We start from the raw sequence: 14,908 nt of genomic DNA on the forward strand, positions 1-14,908 counted from the left end.
TATGCTTGTTGTGTCTTTCATGTTTTTTTTCTCATCCTTCTGTCCTGTTCTTGCCTTCCACATTTTTTTGCTTCCTCTTTTTTTTTTTTTCTTTAGAGTAAATTTTTTCCCCGTATTTATCTGTTCCTTCTGACTTACCGTTTCTTAGATATACCACAACCACAGGCTATTCCTTCTGAAAAAGGAGTGAGACTGGGTGGTAGTTAAAGCTAGTTGTGCTGGTACTCAGCATTAACATTTAAACATATTTTCCCCCTTTATACAGCATTCACCTACTAATCTAAGTATTCTTGAAGAATTATCCTAGGGACACATTTTAATGCTAAGTGCTTTTTGGCCCTTAAAACTGCTCTGGTAGATGAATTAGGGCAACACATTCATTTTTAACCAAAAAGATGGTTTTTTTCCATCAAAAGTCTCTTTGAAGGATAACTTCCCTTGAACTCTTTAAGAAAGCTGTATTCCCAAAGAGTTGCATTTTATCAGCTGAAATATTTCATCCTAGTTTGCTGCATCTGGTATCAGAAAAACATACATCGAGTCTGAACATTAATCTCTACTCAGTAGTGCAGGGTAATGGACCAATAGATGTGCTATTGAATAATGGAGCTTTGCCTGTTCAGCTGCTGAGCCAGTATGCATGGAAATTAGCAGACAGGCTTCTCTTATATTCATCATATATCTCTGTTAAAGGTTTAAGGCATGATTGTTATTGTGGGATCTCACTGATAGCTATGCAAAGCCTTTGCAGAGTCAGTTTAAAATGACAATAAATTAGAACAGTAGCTTTTACCATCTTTACACAGGCATTAGTGACAGCACGGGTGTCAAAGAACATATGTTCTACCTTGGCTTTGGGAGGATGCTCTTTTAAAGAACATTTTTAAAAAATCACTTGAAATGTTTTCTTGAAATGCAAAAGACATGGAAGCCAGATTTACTAGAATAAAGCATCAGACATCCATATTTCAAGATCTCTACCATAAGTGCCTCAGTAGGAATGTGAATAGAAACACAAAGGCTCAGGAATTCAGGGAATAAGAAATATGAGTTCCAGGGAAGTCCTGCAAGCTACACCTCAACAACAGGTGCATCTTTCTCTGTTTGTAAGAGGCATGGATAAACCAGTCTTGTCTGTCTTTTACGTTCTCCTGGGTAGCTACCTCTTTCTGAATATGCAGGCAGGCAGCAGCAATTGGGCTGCTTCAGTCTCCAACCTCCTGGTTTCTGAAACACAGAATTTATACCCTATCTGATTAATAATTGGATTAGTTTTATCCTGGAATTTAAAAAGGTTAATTTATTTAAATCTATTGTCTATATCCTGCTGTAGGACAGATCTTCTTAGCTCATTCTCACTCCCCATAACCTCAATTAGGAATGTACTACCACTGCACTGCCCAGCTTCTCTTGATCTTCTCTTTCTTTGAACTTCCAAAATTTCTTCTCCTTACTGAACATGTTAAAATAAATAGCATTTTTGTTTTTAAAAGTATAATCACTTTTGGATTATTAAATACTTTGAAGATGCTAGCTGTAATGGAACTATATAACTTATAACAGAAAAGGATACTTGTGGTCAAAGCCATACCACATTCTGAACAGCCATGCACTCTCTGCTTTGGTTGTATTTTTATCCAAGTTAGATGCACTCTGCAATATAAACAAAAGAATAAAGTGAAAAGCATTTTTATAACATAAATAAAACATGGAGTTTCAATATTAAAAATACATGTCAAAACAAATTAAAATTAACTGTCCTTTTTTTTTTTTTAATTTAAAAAGCTTCTTTGGCATACAAATGTCATCTCTGTGAATCAGTTCAGGAGCAAATTGGCTCATATAGCACATTTCTCATTGCTGTCTACCCATTGGAAGAGTGCAGGGTTTACTTTTATTAACGATTCCAATTTTATTAAGCAGCTGAGAAGCACTATATTCTGAGATCAATAAAATGATATTTCGATTTAATTGCCATTGTGGGAATACTTCAGTTTACTCCTATAAGATCAGATGCTATTTGTGTATGTCTAGCAAAATGTCATTCCCAAAGGGATCATGATATTCTAATAATTATGACTAATGATTTCCTTTCTGTGCTTTTTTCCGAGAGGAGAGGAACAAGACTTGAGTCAACAAGACTTAAAATGCTGCTTTCTATTCTGCAAGCTAATTCTGGGGCATGCTGCACAGGTAGATAGATGGACTGCCCTTTTGCTCAGGGTTGTAATTTGGAATAATACATTAGAAACAGTCATCCATACAAAGACAGCTAGTTTGGTCGTACTCTAGGCATCACATCAGTACCAGCGGAAGAATTAGCGGCAGGATGGAATTAGGAATGGGATCGCCAGTTGTTTAAGGATACTTCATTATTGTCTTGTTTGTGTTTTGCTTCAAGTTAGATTATTTTTTAATGGGAATATTTTTCTTTATGCAATTTTAAACCAATTTAATTTTTATGTTTTAATCTAATAATATATTAAAAACTTAATTTCCTATTATACATTAGCATACATGTAAGTTGGCTGATGATAATAATGGCAATGGTCTGATCCTCAAAACTGTAAGGTCTAGTTCCAAGCCAACCTGTATATGGGAACTTTTATATTGATTTCACTGAGTTTTGAATAAAGTTACATGGAGACAGAAACCATTTTGTAGCTTTTAAGATTTTGCTAGTGTCAAAGGGGGTCATGGTGAACTTACAAATGCACCAAATAGGTCAAATATTATTGTTGGGATCTGTTTCCTTGTTACTAAGTTGAGTGTTTTAACAAGTCCCCCTAGGAAGTGGGGAAGCTGGAGGGGGGGAAGAAAATGGTACTAATCCCTAACCGAGCAGCAGGATACTCTAAGCCCTACTACTGCATTTTGGCAAGATAGATACAGATTGGGAAAAGGGTTGAAATATTTAAGCAGCAAATGTGATGGCAGGTAAGGTCTATGTTTGGCTAGAACAACAAGAACACTGAAAGAAAGAGGGTGAAGGACTAGGGTGCACAGGTATAGCGATAGGAAAGAGAAGTCGGGCATGGAAATAGACATATCGTGGAGCGGGCTGCAGTAAGCAGCCAGTGAGTGCAATGCAGAAGAGGGCTGGTTAAAAGCACAGAGTGCTCTGTAAATGGCCTGTGTGCCCTTGGTTTGACTACTAATGTCTCCAGAAGCCATAGTGTTAGTTAATTCCTCCTTCCAAATTCATTGTGTATCTAGCTTCCTCTTGCATTCATGTTCCCATATGAAAGCAGTGGACAAAAAGGTCTGCACAATTCTCCTGGAATTTGCTGGTCCTGACCTGGACCTGCTTTTATTTCTTGCACTAATGTTTATTACTACTTTGGTCTTTACCTGCTCTAGTGGCCTGTAACCTCTGGCTTTGAGCTCTGTGAGTTTAACATGTGTTACACCTTCTTCCTTTTGTGTATGAAATGTGTTATCAGCTGTTGCATTAGTGGGAATCCGGGTAGTTATTGGTAGTGCAGCTCCTGCGTAACAGTGCAGGCAAAGGATGGCATGAGATGGTGGGAATGCTTTTGGGCTACTGCAGATCCTTGGATCCTATGATCTTAAAAAGTAACTTTCCACCTCTTCTGGACAATTTTCTCTCTGGGAAGTGGGAGTGCCAATGTTTCTCATCTCTTACTTGGGAATTACCCATATGGAGGTTATTCTCATTACTCGCAATAAATTCACCAACTAGCTAGCAGATGAAACTGATGGGGAAAGTATAAATAATTTCCTTATTATACTAATAAAGATATAGGGAAGGTTAAATAAACTATGAACATTAGTTTGACAGAGATTATATTGATAGGTGTTTTGCAAGCTATTTAGTTTTCTCCTGAGATCAATACTACATCTACAATACAACACTTTTCCAAAATGCTTGTAGAAAATATATTCTTATGCTGTCTTGACAGAGATTAACATAGCTGAATTTGAGATACATAAACCGTTTGAATAAAATATGCTATTGACTACCTTTTGTTTATGGGAAATTAGTTAAAAAGCCCCCTGCCATAAAAGCTTTTGCCTTTTTTAATAGATTGACTTTGTAACTCTGCTTAGTGGTTATGTATCCTGCATTCTCCTTACCAGAGTTAGTCTTTGGCATTTATACTCTGATTGTACGTGATGCGCAGGAGACTGCTTTTGTTTATTTTTTTATATATTATTTTCTCCACAATAATATATTATCTGTAGTATGTATTATGTAATTCAGTTCTTTCAGAACTGAGTTATAACAGTCCATCAATAAATGGATATGAATATAAGGCTTCTTCTGTTTATAGTTATGCTGTGATAATGATTTGATCATAAACACATTTAAGGAAAGGCAAGGCAGAACGGACACAAAAGATCGGAGAGATGCTTCTGATGTATGAGGTCATGGTATGGTGAAGCCTAGATGCTAATTATACATTAAAAAGCTCTACACCTTTTGTTAGGGAAGGAGCCTTGGGTTCCAGGTCTTATAACTTGAACTGGAATTTGCTGCTAGCTGAGTGCCAAAATCACTGGTTGAGCCAGTCCAGAATAGAGCAATAAGCATAATCAGAAGTCCAGAAACAACCATGTACATGGAAGTCTTGACTAAATAAATCAAATTCCTTCAGAGAAGAGAAAATTGAAGTTGTGGAAATGAAGGAAACAAGGGAGATCAAGATGAAGAGGAAGGAAAGGAAAAGGGTTATGTAGCCATATAGCTGCTATTCCCTCTGACATAGTACTCATGAGGAGGAAGGCGTTTAAGGCTTTTTCTGCCCCTAAAAAATCCAGGTCTGATTGCAGATATGGATTGAGAGGTTCCCACAGCAAGATACCCTGTGTCCTGGTAGTTAGAGTGGTCACAGAGGAGAGACTCAAATTTCCACAGCAGACCTTGGGGCTTCCCCATCCTGGCTGAGTATCTGGCTGAAAAGGGAGGAACCTGGAGGCTTACTTTCCACTAATTTTGATGTCTTTTAAACATCTTATTCTTGAGAAGGTATTCAGTTCTTATTTCTGGTACAATTCCCTTGAAGCTCCAATTAATGGCACGGACAGTTATCAGTTTAAAGTTCATCTGGGCAAGAGCTTTAACTGGCAGTGGGAGATACTGGCACGTGATACGTTATTTGTCCAGAGATATAGACAAGAAAAGCAACTACTTTCACTGTGAAGACACGCTAACATGGGAAGAAATGAAAGTAGGTGAACTAGATAAAAACATATTAGAAATGAAGGGAAAGAAAAAAGACAACAAAGGAGAAGGAGAGGAATGAGAGAGATATGAGATAAAAGAGAAAATTAAAACAAATAACCTGTCATAAATTGAATAACTGTGATAGATACTGAGTCAAATCAAGGAGGGCTACAGAGATTGCAACAGAAGGCTGAATTAGTAAAAGACTGAGATGTCAAATACAGAAAAGTCAGACATGAAAATAGAATACCACATAGGGAGGAAAGAATAATCAGAGCAGCAAAACTATCTTCCAAGGTAAAATTTACTACTAGAAGGAATTGTGACTTGGACATGATAGGGCATGAAAGGTGTTATATTTATTTACACCTTCTGAGTTGTATTGTTGAGTTTTGTCGACAGAGATAGGTGTTAATTCACAGGACACAGTTGGGACACTGAATGTGTTATTGTTAGTCATAAACATGATTATTTTCATTTTCAATAAAAGGAGAAAATTAGATGCCTATTGACTTCTGAAGAAATCGGGTTTTCACTAAACATGCATTCAGTCAATTTTATATTGCATTCAGGATTCTCTGATCTTTGATAATTGATGAGTGCTGCAAAGTAGAAAACTGCTGAAACGGTATATCTTTAAAATCCTGTCAAGAATAGACTAAGATTAAGGTTCTGTGTCCTGACCTTGGTCAGAATTTGGACAGAGGCATTGCAAGAATTCCTACCAAGATGCTTAGGACAGTGATATTAGTGATTAGTCCCCTCAGACTCGGAATAAATCAGAATCTTGGCTATGCTAGCCCTTTTAGTAGTGACAGAGTTATAAAACTAAGGATATGGTCAGATATGGATAATATTATTTTTCCTTTGTTTCAAAGAAACATTAGGGTCATTAGGCACCTGTATTCCATTCAGTTTCAATGAAAGTTGAGACCCTAAATGCCTTCAGATATGTGCAAATATGTAAATGTTAAGAATACTCAGTACGTAAGATATATTAAAATTCTGCCTTATGATATCCTTCATGTAATTTCAATGTTTATTCATGTCTTGCCCTAACTTAAATTTATATCACTGTTGAGTGACTTTGATTTCAGTTCCAGTTGTGCCGTCTGAAAGAGCTCACGGGACTGTATTACTCAGGAACAGGAACACAGTTAGTCTTAGGCATTTTTTCGCTTTTTGCTTTGGCAACTTGTCAACTGTAGCGTTGCTTCTCCCTAGTCTTACTGCTGTTGAAGCACGTTACGTCTCTGTGTATTGAGACTCTATTATAGACTTCTGTTGTTGTTGCAGGCAGTGCTGCATTTGAGACAACGCCATACATGTATGACAAATAAGGGAGGGTGACAGATGAACAAGCTGCAGCTTGTTAAATAGCTTCCTTTGGTTTAAAATTTTCAAATTCACTATGCACTTAGGTATCCATGTGAAAAATAACTGAAAAATATTTTCAGAAACCTGACCTACTAGAATTGAACGATACATGTTCTCCTTTTCCATTCCAGTGAATTAAACATTTTTCTGAGATGTCTCGTTTCCATAAATGCAGCATTTGGAAGGCGATAAATATTTGGATTTATCAAAGCAATACTTCTATTATTTTGTTTATTAGACTTCTCGGGATATCTTTGCATTTATTTATAATTTTCTTCAACACTCTAACATTTTTAGTTACAAAATTTTCATGAGTGCATGCACATTGAAAAATATATACATCTCTCTTTGTACCATGCGCAATAGAGATACTTTGCAGCTCCTTTTTATTTTCAACCTGCCTGTTTGAAACATTTTCAGCTGTAACGCTATCTTTTGACAAACATGATCTGCCAACAACTGAAGCGTTTTTAATTCAGTGTGTACATCTAAAATCCTGACGTACCTGGGTTGCAGCTTCTGCTTTCAGATCTTCATCTGGATCTACGCCAACTCTGTTAAAGAAAATCCAAACCCAAAGACATTTGGTAATGGTCTGATGCATATTAGAAAGCTTTGAGGGTAGAAATGTTTATCTTGTGCCACTCATTTCCTATAAGGTGAGAAATGCAGAGAAGAGCTGGCAAAACATTAGGATCAATTTTTTAATCCAGGAAGTTCCTAATAAATTTTTAGGAAATTTGAGATTCTTTTAACTGCTACTTGTAGCACCTGAGATTAGTTCTTTACCCTGGCTCTGATCCATATCTGGGGAGAGACAATTAAGTCATTAATCTGTGCTATGAAATCCTTAATTACTGGCAGAAGAGAGGTGTTGAGGAGGAACTGGAGTTAGAGAGGTATGTGGGGGGATAGGACTGCAGGACTCCGGTGGTTCTGTGCTGCATTATTGGTAGCTTGTAGCATTTTGAAAGGTCTTTACTTGGTGCACAAGGTACAGGGAAGCAAACCAGAAGGGAGAGGAGATTGCAGTGGGTGATGTGCAAGATGATGAGAACCTGAGTGGCATTTTACTAATATGGATAGGAAAGAAATAAAATTAGCTGTTAAAAGCGATGTGGTGGAAGAATCGAATATGACCAGTACTCAGAACTGAGGAGGAAATGCAACTGAGAAATGTTATGAGTTGAATGACAGAGGCTTGTGCTGATGTTCACACCAAGAAAGGAAGCAGAGCAGTGAGATATGATGAATAACAAACCTTCTTATCACCGGAATCTGAAGCCCACAGCTAAGGTGACCAACAGCCCACAAATGCCTCATCAGCTCCCACAGAGTATCAGGTTCACCAAGCTAATACAAATACAGAATTTACTGATGCAAATAAAATGTACTATTTCACTATATGCTCCTTTAAGGCTACTTTACTGTTTTTTGATAAGCCTTCCTTCTTGAATATTTTTTGGCTTTTGGTAATGAAACATCAAAATAAATTTTAAAATAATATTTAATGTTAACAATTACATACCTCAGCATTCTTTCCTGTAAATATTATGCACAGACTTTTATTCAGTCAGAGACAATGACAGGAATTATATGCAAAGTAGATGCTTTTTGTATGTAAATACTGAATGGAAGAGAAAAAAGACGTTTGTTTCTGTCATAGTTCTTGAGCTTCAGCAAATCTGAGCCCTTCAGGCATAAGTATTTCTATCTTTTTATTAAAAATAATGATCCTGGTGCTGACTCAACAAGGAGGCAGAATGAATAGCTGTTTCTTTTTCCTTTTTTTCTGTCCTGTTGTTCTTTAAATTGCTGGGAAAAGCTTCTGATGACACTAACCTATTCATTAGTTTAAAGTAAAGCAAGTTAGGTGTTTTCCATTTCATTAAAATGGAAATATTTGCATGGGGAAAGAAAAAGAAATGTTACATGGAGGTTTAACCATCTGTCTGACATTGGATTTGTTATTGTCATGTACAGAACAGTGGTGTCTAGGGCCCTATCTGTGCTTGGCATTGTACAACTAAGCAATGTGAGACAGCCCTGCACTGCAGAGTGTACAGCGTAACTACAGGGGGATGTGACAGCTGAAACAACGGCAACAAATGCAGGTGCAGTGGTCCCAAACTCCTAAACCAGGTCAGAATTGGAAAGAGAGTCCCAGTCTCTTAAATGTAGGCACGTGCCCTGTTTATTAGCCTGTGCTTGTTCACTAGCTGTGTTCACTGACAAAGCTCCTTGGCCAATACAGCAATGTACCAGCAGTACAATAGTTAAGGGTCTGCACAGTTCTGAAAATAAAAAAATTCAAAGCATTTATGCATGACAGGTGCAGCTGAAAGGCTGCAGCACAAACATCCCTGTACTCTCTTCTCTTTAATGAGCTTGACTTGACCTCAAAGAATCAGTCTCCTGGGACAGAAGCAATTTAGCCTGCATGCAGTTCTGAACTTACTGGAGTTGAGAAACTGCCAGTTCTGACTGATTGTGTGTGTTGGAGTTGTGATGCGTTTATTATAGAATGAGCTAAGACAACAGAAAACATTTCACCCAGGACTAAAAGGACTGTAATAGCACATGTGAAAGAGGGTTGGCAATGGGGCCAATAGGAACTAGAGTTTCTAGCTGTAATATTGTTTCAGTAACAGCGATATATCTACTAACTAATCACATTGACAACATGAATCCACTGGCACAGAAAAAAATCTGGATTTACAGAGTCTTGCAGACTTTGTGGTACGCTTAAGCTTCATTGCATGTATAATTTCTAACCCTTAGAGTGGCTAGCTGTTTTGCCTCGTGTGTTCTGCAGACAATAGATTATTGTAATACGACACATATGAAGATACTCACATGAAATCTTACCAGGAGTATTGCATTCAAAGCCAGAAAAACACGGTAAAAAATACCTAATGAAATAACACTTCTGTCTTAGATTTTTCACATGTGAAAAAGAAAAGAAGGCTTCTATGCTACAGAGCCACAGCTGATGATTTCCTTTGGTCTGATCTCTACTGTTGTTTAAAACATAGGGTCAGATGCCGTCGCTGTTTTTCTCATGGAATACTACCTTGCTACTGGAAATCAGGCTGGATAGCACAACCTTACCTATTGATTTTAAGTCCCTCGGGAAAAGGACCAGATCATTCTTTGCATTCTGTGGGAGAGTTTTTTAATGCATTAAAATAGCAATATATTTTTGTAATAATTTGAACATTAGCAGTTTTATTAAGTATGCACTAAGCTGACTCAGTTCAGTCAGTTATGAAATTGAGACTAATTATTTCATATCCAAACATAGGCTTGGGAGCCTAACATCAGGCACCTAGCACTGAAAATCACAGTCTGCTATAATTAATTCTGATATACTTTACGTGAACTAGAATGCTATTTTTAAATTGCAAATGTTGAAAAAACAAAGCATAACAAATTATATTGAGACAGTCAAGACCACTGAAATTAAGCACAGATATGTACTTCAAGTTTACATCCCTGACTTCCTCAAAAGACCTGATAGATCTAATGCTACCAGCACTAGAATTTGCAAACTTTAAAATTACTATGAAGGCCTCTAAGAAATACTCTATTGTTAATATTTATATAAACATCTTTTCCTTTTAAACCTTCTCAGTTTTTGCATTTCTGCGAGAAAATTTAATCAATGGTCAGAAAAATATTTTCTTAACATTTTCTTTCTTGCTGTCAACTGTGTCTCTTTTCTCCTGTTGCCTTGTTTTACTTCTGTGGTGTCCCTTTTCTGTCCTTCTGTCCCACTTCCCTGGTTGCTCTCTCTTCCTTGTTAATTTCTTCTTAGCTCTTCTAAATATTGTATGCTTTTATTTCTGCCTTTCTATTTTTGCATCTTTTTATTCTATACATTAAACATTTAGGATGACTTCCTTTCCATAAAACCAAATGCAATGACTTTTTAATCAGATCTACGTTGCAGTGAAGTTTATCTACTCTATGTATTTAGAGAGGCTTTAGTAATGTCTTCAAATGCCCTAGATATGAAGGAATTAAAAAACTTGAAAGCTGCTCTGTATTGTCCTTTTTTTCTTTAGATGTGTTTTTTGGGGGTGGGTGGGTGTGGTTTTATGTTTTTAAATAATCGCTGGCTCAAAACCTGGATTCCGATATTGTTCAAAGTTGCTATATTAAAAATCTGGAAGTGAAGCTTGTGACTTCAGCCAGTCTCTAGCAATTAGGCCTAAGCATTGCTAGGAACAGTGTGTTAGTCTGCAGAATTACCCTTTACAGTTGACAGTATTTAAATCCCCGTGTGCTATCAAGTGCATCAGTTTTTTAGCAACAGTCAGAATGCATTTGTCACTGAATAGAAAGTAGTCAATAACATCTTTTCTTATGTGGTTTGAAATGAAAATGAATAGAAAGATAAATCCCAAATTGTCAGGGGAACCAGCAGTTGTGAAATACAAAACCAATCCATAGGACTACCAAGTAGTAAATCAGTATTCAGGCACTGCAAAATTTTAATTCCCTCACTTCAAATCACCACAAAATCAACACTGTAGGATAAAATCTTTGCTTTCTACAGTGAAGCCACAGAAAAATATACAGACTCACATCTTCATGAGGATCTAGGCATGCAGAGCAGAAATTTTGCTGTCTATACTTACAAGTGTGATTCTCAGCCCTCCCTCACTTTAGGTGCCAGGAAATCTGTAAATAGAGACACTTCCCTGAAATCTGAATTCTAATAACTGAAATTCTACTTCTGGGCTTTCTGTATTTTCAGAATGGAGCCTGGTTCATGCAAGCTGAATCTTGCTTGCAGTCCCCCCTGGTCTGGTTTGCAGCTACCATATACTCACACTGGTTTGCTGTACTCCAGATGAAGCAGGCAGGACTGCTTTTATTTGAAAACATGTCCTGAGAGCATGTAGTTGATTTCATTCCCTTTTCATTTAAGGGCTGATCATTTTGAGTATCCTGCAAAGAACTGGGAAGCCTGGTTTCATCAGTCATCTCAAACTGAGGTGATTCCACACCCATGCCTCTCAGAAGTGCCACAAATACTGGCCTGAGAATGATACGGGTGGTGGCACTATCTGCTGTCCCGCTGGTGTTGTCCTGTTGTACCAAACACCTTTCACCTTCAAGCTCCAGTGGAGCCTCAAGAGGCAGTTGTTTGTGTATTATTTAACACAGCTAATGATTTAATAAACACAACATTAGGCCTGGGTGGGAAAGTTTACACGAGAAATGTCTCCTAGTGTGAGTAACAGTCTTCCCTGAGCTCAGTGTATGATGGTGAATGGGTACCTGATGGAACATGATAGTAGAGAGCTGTTAGATAAGGGTCAGAATTAGCCATGTCTCCTCTACTTCCCTTCCTTTTCTATATCAGTGAGGAAACAGGCAATTCAAGAGGTGAAAAGTCTGGCATCTCTTTTCGTTTCTGGCCTCAAACTATAAAATGAGGATAATAATACTTCCTCCACCCCATCGCACATCCTTCATTATTTTTGTAGAAAATCTAGCTTAGCAGAGCTATGATTTTATTTAGAGTCCTAGGAGCATTGCTGTAAAATAATTAATAACAGTACTGGCTTCTTTGCTTGTCAGATGTTTCACTGGAAGAACTCACCTTCTCAGTGCAATTGCCTCAGCCTTCCACTGTCTGTCTCATTGTAACTAAAACAGTCTTTAGGCCTCAGCTTGTATCTGAAAAACTGCATATACTAGGAAGGGTTTTTTTGAGTAAGTGATTTATAACCCAATTTTCAAAGATGGCCGTTAAACAGCATTTGCAACAGCAGTCTTGAATATTTTTGCATGAATAAATCTGAAGCTTGTAGCTATCCATCATCAGCATCTTGCATTCAGTACAGAATTATTAACTGTAAAGAGTAGAAACATGAGCAAAATCCAAAAAAGATTGTTTCACCATCTCTAATAAATCATTACAATTGAAATAAAAAAAACCTTCAAGATAAATAATGATTGCTCAGGCCATTATTCTTGTCCATGTGGCAGTAAGTGTGATGTGTATTCCTAACAAACTGACACCTAAAATCTGCTTTGGTTTCTAGATTGCTATGTTGCTGCTACATATTGCTATTGCTGTGGACTGATGCTGTCAAAAACATCTGCTTTCTCATAGTATAATACTTTGATTGACATAATCCCCATGGAGAACTATGGCATGGGCATAGATCTTCAAAGTTCAGCTCAAGCTGATTTTGTTAATAAATGAAAACATTTTAGTTTAAGGGAAGAATAATCACTTTTCTCTCACAGCAGAAAGAACAAATCAGTTTAATTTCATGCTGAGAAGGATTAAAATAAATTATCAGGTAAACAATGGTTCCTAAATGGTTATGACAGCTATTTGTCATGTGGCTAATACTTTCTACCTTATGTACACAACATACTGAAGTAGAACAAAGAGTATGATTTTAAATCTGTAGAGTCATGTGAGTAAGAGATAAGTGTTGCCATAGTTAGACTTTTGAACCTCCAAATTCGTAAAACTGGTAAGATAAATTGTTGGAAAATGCTACTGCAAAACATTAGTCCTATGGTCAAGGTCTATGGACCATTTTTAGTGGACATACGGAGAACTACTTGGTTGCAGAGCTGGCAATTAAATAAATATAACTGTATAAATGCCTTCCAAGCAAATAAGGGCTGTGATGCATGAAGATAATGTGTAAATGCAAACAGAAGATAAGGTTGGAGAGGGAACTGTAGTGCTCTATTAGACATCCACAGGTTATAGTCTCTAGGTGTGATTTGAAGCATCAAAAAGATTGTGAAATTGTGGGTAATGTCACTGCATAAAATTTTACCAATCACTTCCTTACAGCTGTGCAGCTGTGTGAAGTAAAACACTAAAATTTCAAAATAGATGATGGCTTACATTTGCATTTACATCATGCACTTATGCGGCTACTATCTAGAATGATGAAATGGATCTTTAGATATCTGGTATCTGATTCTCTATTCCATTAATCCTATTTTATCTTGATATGGGGGGCAGGGGCTGAAATAGCTTGGTCACTTTGAAGTAACATGGTACATCTGTATGGCAGAATGCAATATCAGACGTCTTACAATCATGACAGCATGGCACTCCAGCTTAGGAGTTCTGAGAGGCAGTGATTTACATCCCTATAATGCTTCTGGCACACATAGTAATGAATGTCATTGTGCTGTGTGAATATACCTGTAGTGAGGAACCAGGGCTCTTGCTTAAAAATATGAACCAAAGTTGACTAAAAGGAGCATCATTTAACTTCTGTGGAATTTTTAGAAATCATCATTTGTAGTAGTACCAGTGCATGCGAATAGACTTGGAATAAAATCAGTGTGAAGGTTGGCAGCAACCAAAATAACGTGAACTTCTGTGTGGCGACAATGTAAGAACAGACTCGTTTTCAGATTTAAGGAAAGATCATTGTAGTAGATTCTCAGTCTAGAATTCAATACATTATGATACACAGGCTTGTTACACCAAAGATTAGCAAGTCTATCTGGATGGGAAATACATGCTTTGTGCTTATGTCCACAGGCAGAGTCGTTGCACATTGAATTCCACATCAAATTGGGAAAATAGCAGCTACAGACTCTGCCAAACGCACTCTGCACACTTACCTCGCCCTAATAGCATACTACTTACAGGTATACTACAAGCAGACCTAACTCGCAGCCCATTGCTGCAAGTCACTTCAGGATTTTTTCATATTCAGGCAGTGGGCTGCATGTGATTCCCATTTTAAAGCCAAACATTTGAAAACTGTAGGGCAAGACCATTTTACATTCACGTATATAAGTACATGTGTGCAGTTTTTAGGGATCCAAACTCACAGTTGATTCCTGCCTCTGATACTGAGTGTGTGAGAAATTTGATTCCTCTGCTTTCTCTAGAACTGTTTTCTTGGACGTCACAAGAGTTGCCCAATTAAATATCTTCAATGTGTGGCCCATAGACAGCTATTGAAACCCACAGACCCTTGGCAGCAATCTTGATCATCCACTGAGGACATCAGTTGATCTGCACTATTTTGCTTCTTTTCTGTACTAACGTCTCTTCTGTGAAACTCTCCCTCACTTTACTTTTTCCCCTTCATTTTTGGTTTTCCTATTTGTGTATATATATATTTGTATGTTGTTCCTGTACCTTTCATTGCACTGTGGCATGTGATATAGCTATCACCTTCTACTTTGCTGTTTATAGCTCTACTTTGCTGAGTAAGGATTCACTTGCATCTTTTACTTTTCTACTCCTGCCTTAGGGAGAAGAAAAGCCTTTCATAAAATGGTGTTTCCAGTAGTCCAAATCTAGATTAATAAACTTTCTGTTTTAAAGTATGT

The 14,908-nt window shown here is 37.3% G+C and overlaps 1 protein-coding gene across 1 annotated transcript in view; it reads right to left on the reverse strand.

Annotated features, from left to right (window-relative positions):
• SLC9A9 (solute carrier family 9 member A9) overlaps positions 1-14,908 on the reverse strand; it is a 209,070-nt gene that overhangs the window by 52,304 nt on the left and 141,858 nt on the right. Inside the window, exons 13-14 of the mRNA XM_009639760.2 lie at positions 7,071-7,119; positions 1,574-1,653 (exon numbers count right to left, since the gene is read on the reverse strand). Coding sequence (XP_009638055.1) covers positions 1,574-1,653; positions 7,071-7,119 — 129 coding nt within the window. The remainder of the gene's footprint in view (positions 1-1,573; positions 1,654-7,070; positions 7,120-14,908) is intronic.

This window comes from Egretta garzetta, unplaced genomic scaffold, assembly GCF_000687185.1.
Source record: "Egretta garzetta isolate BGI_Z169 unplaced genomic scaffold, ASM68718v1 scaffold425, whole genome shotgun sequence".
Classification (NCBI taxonomy): Eukaryota; Metazoa; Chordata; class Aves; order Pelecaniformes; family Ardeidae; genus Egretta; species Egretta garzetta.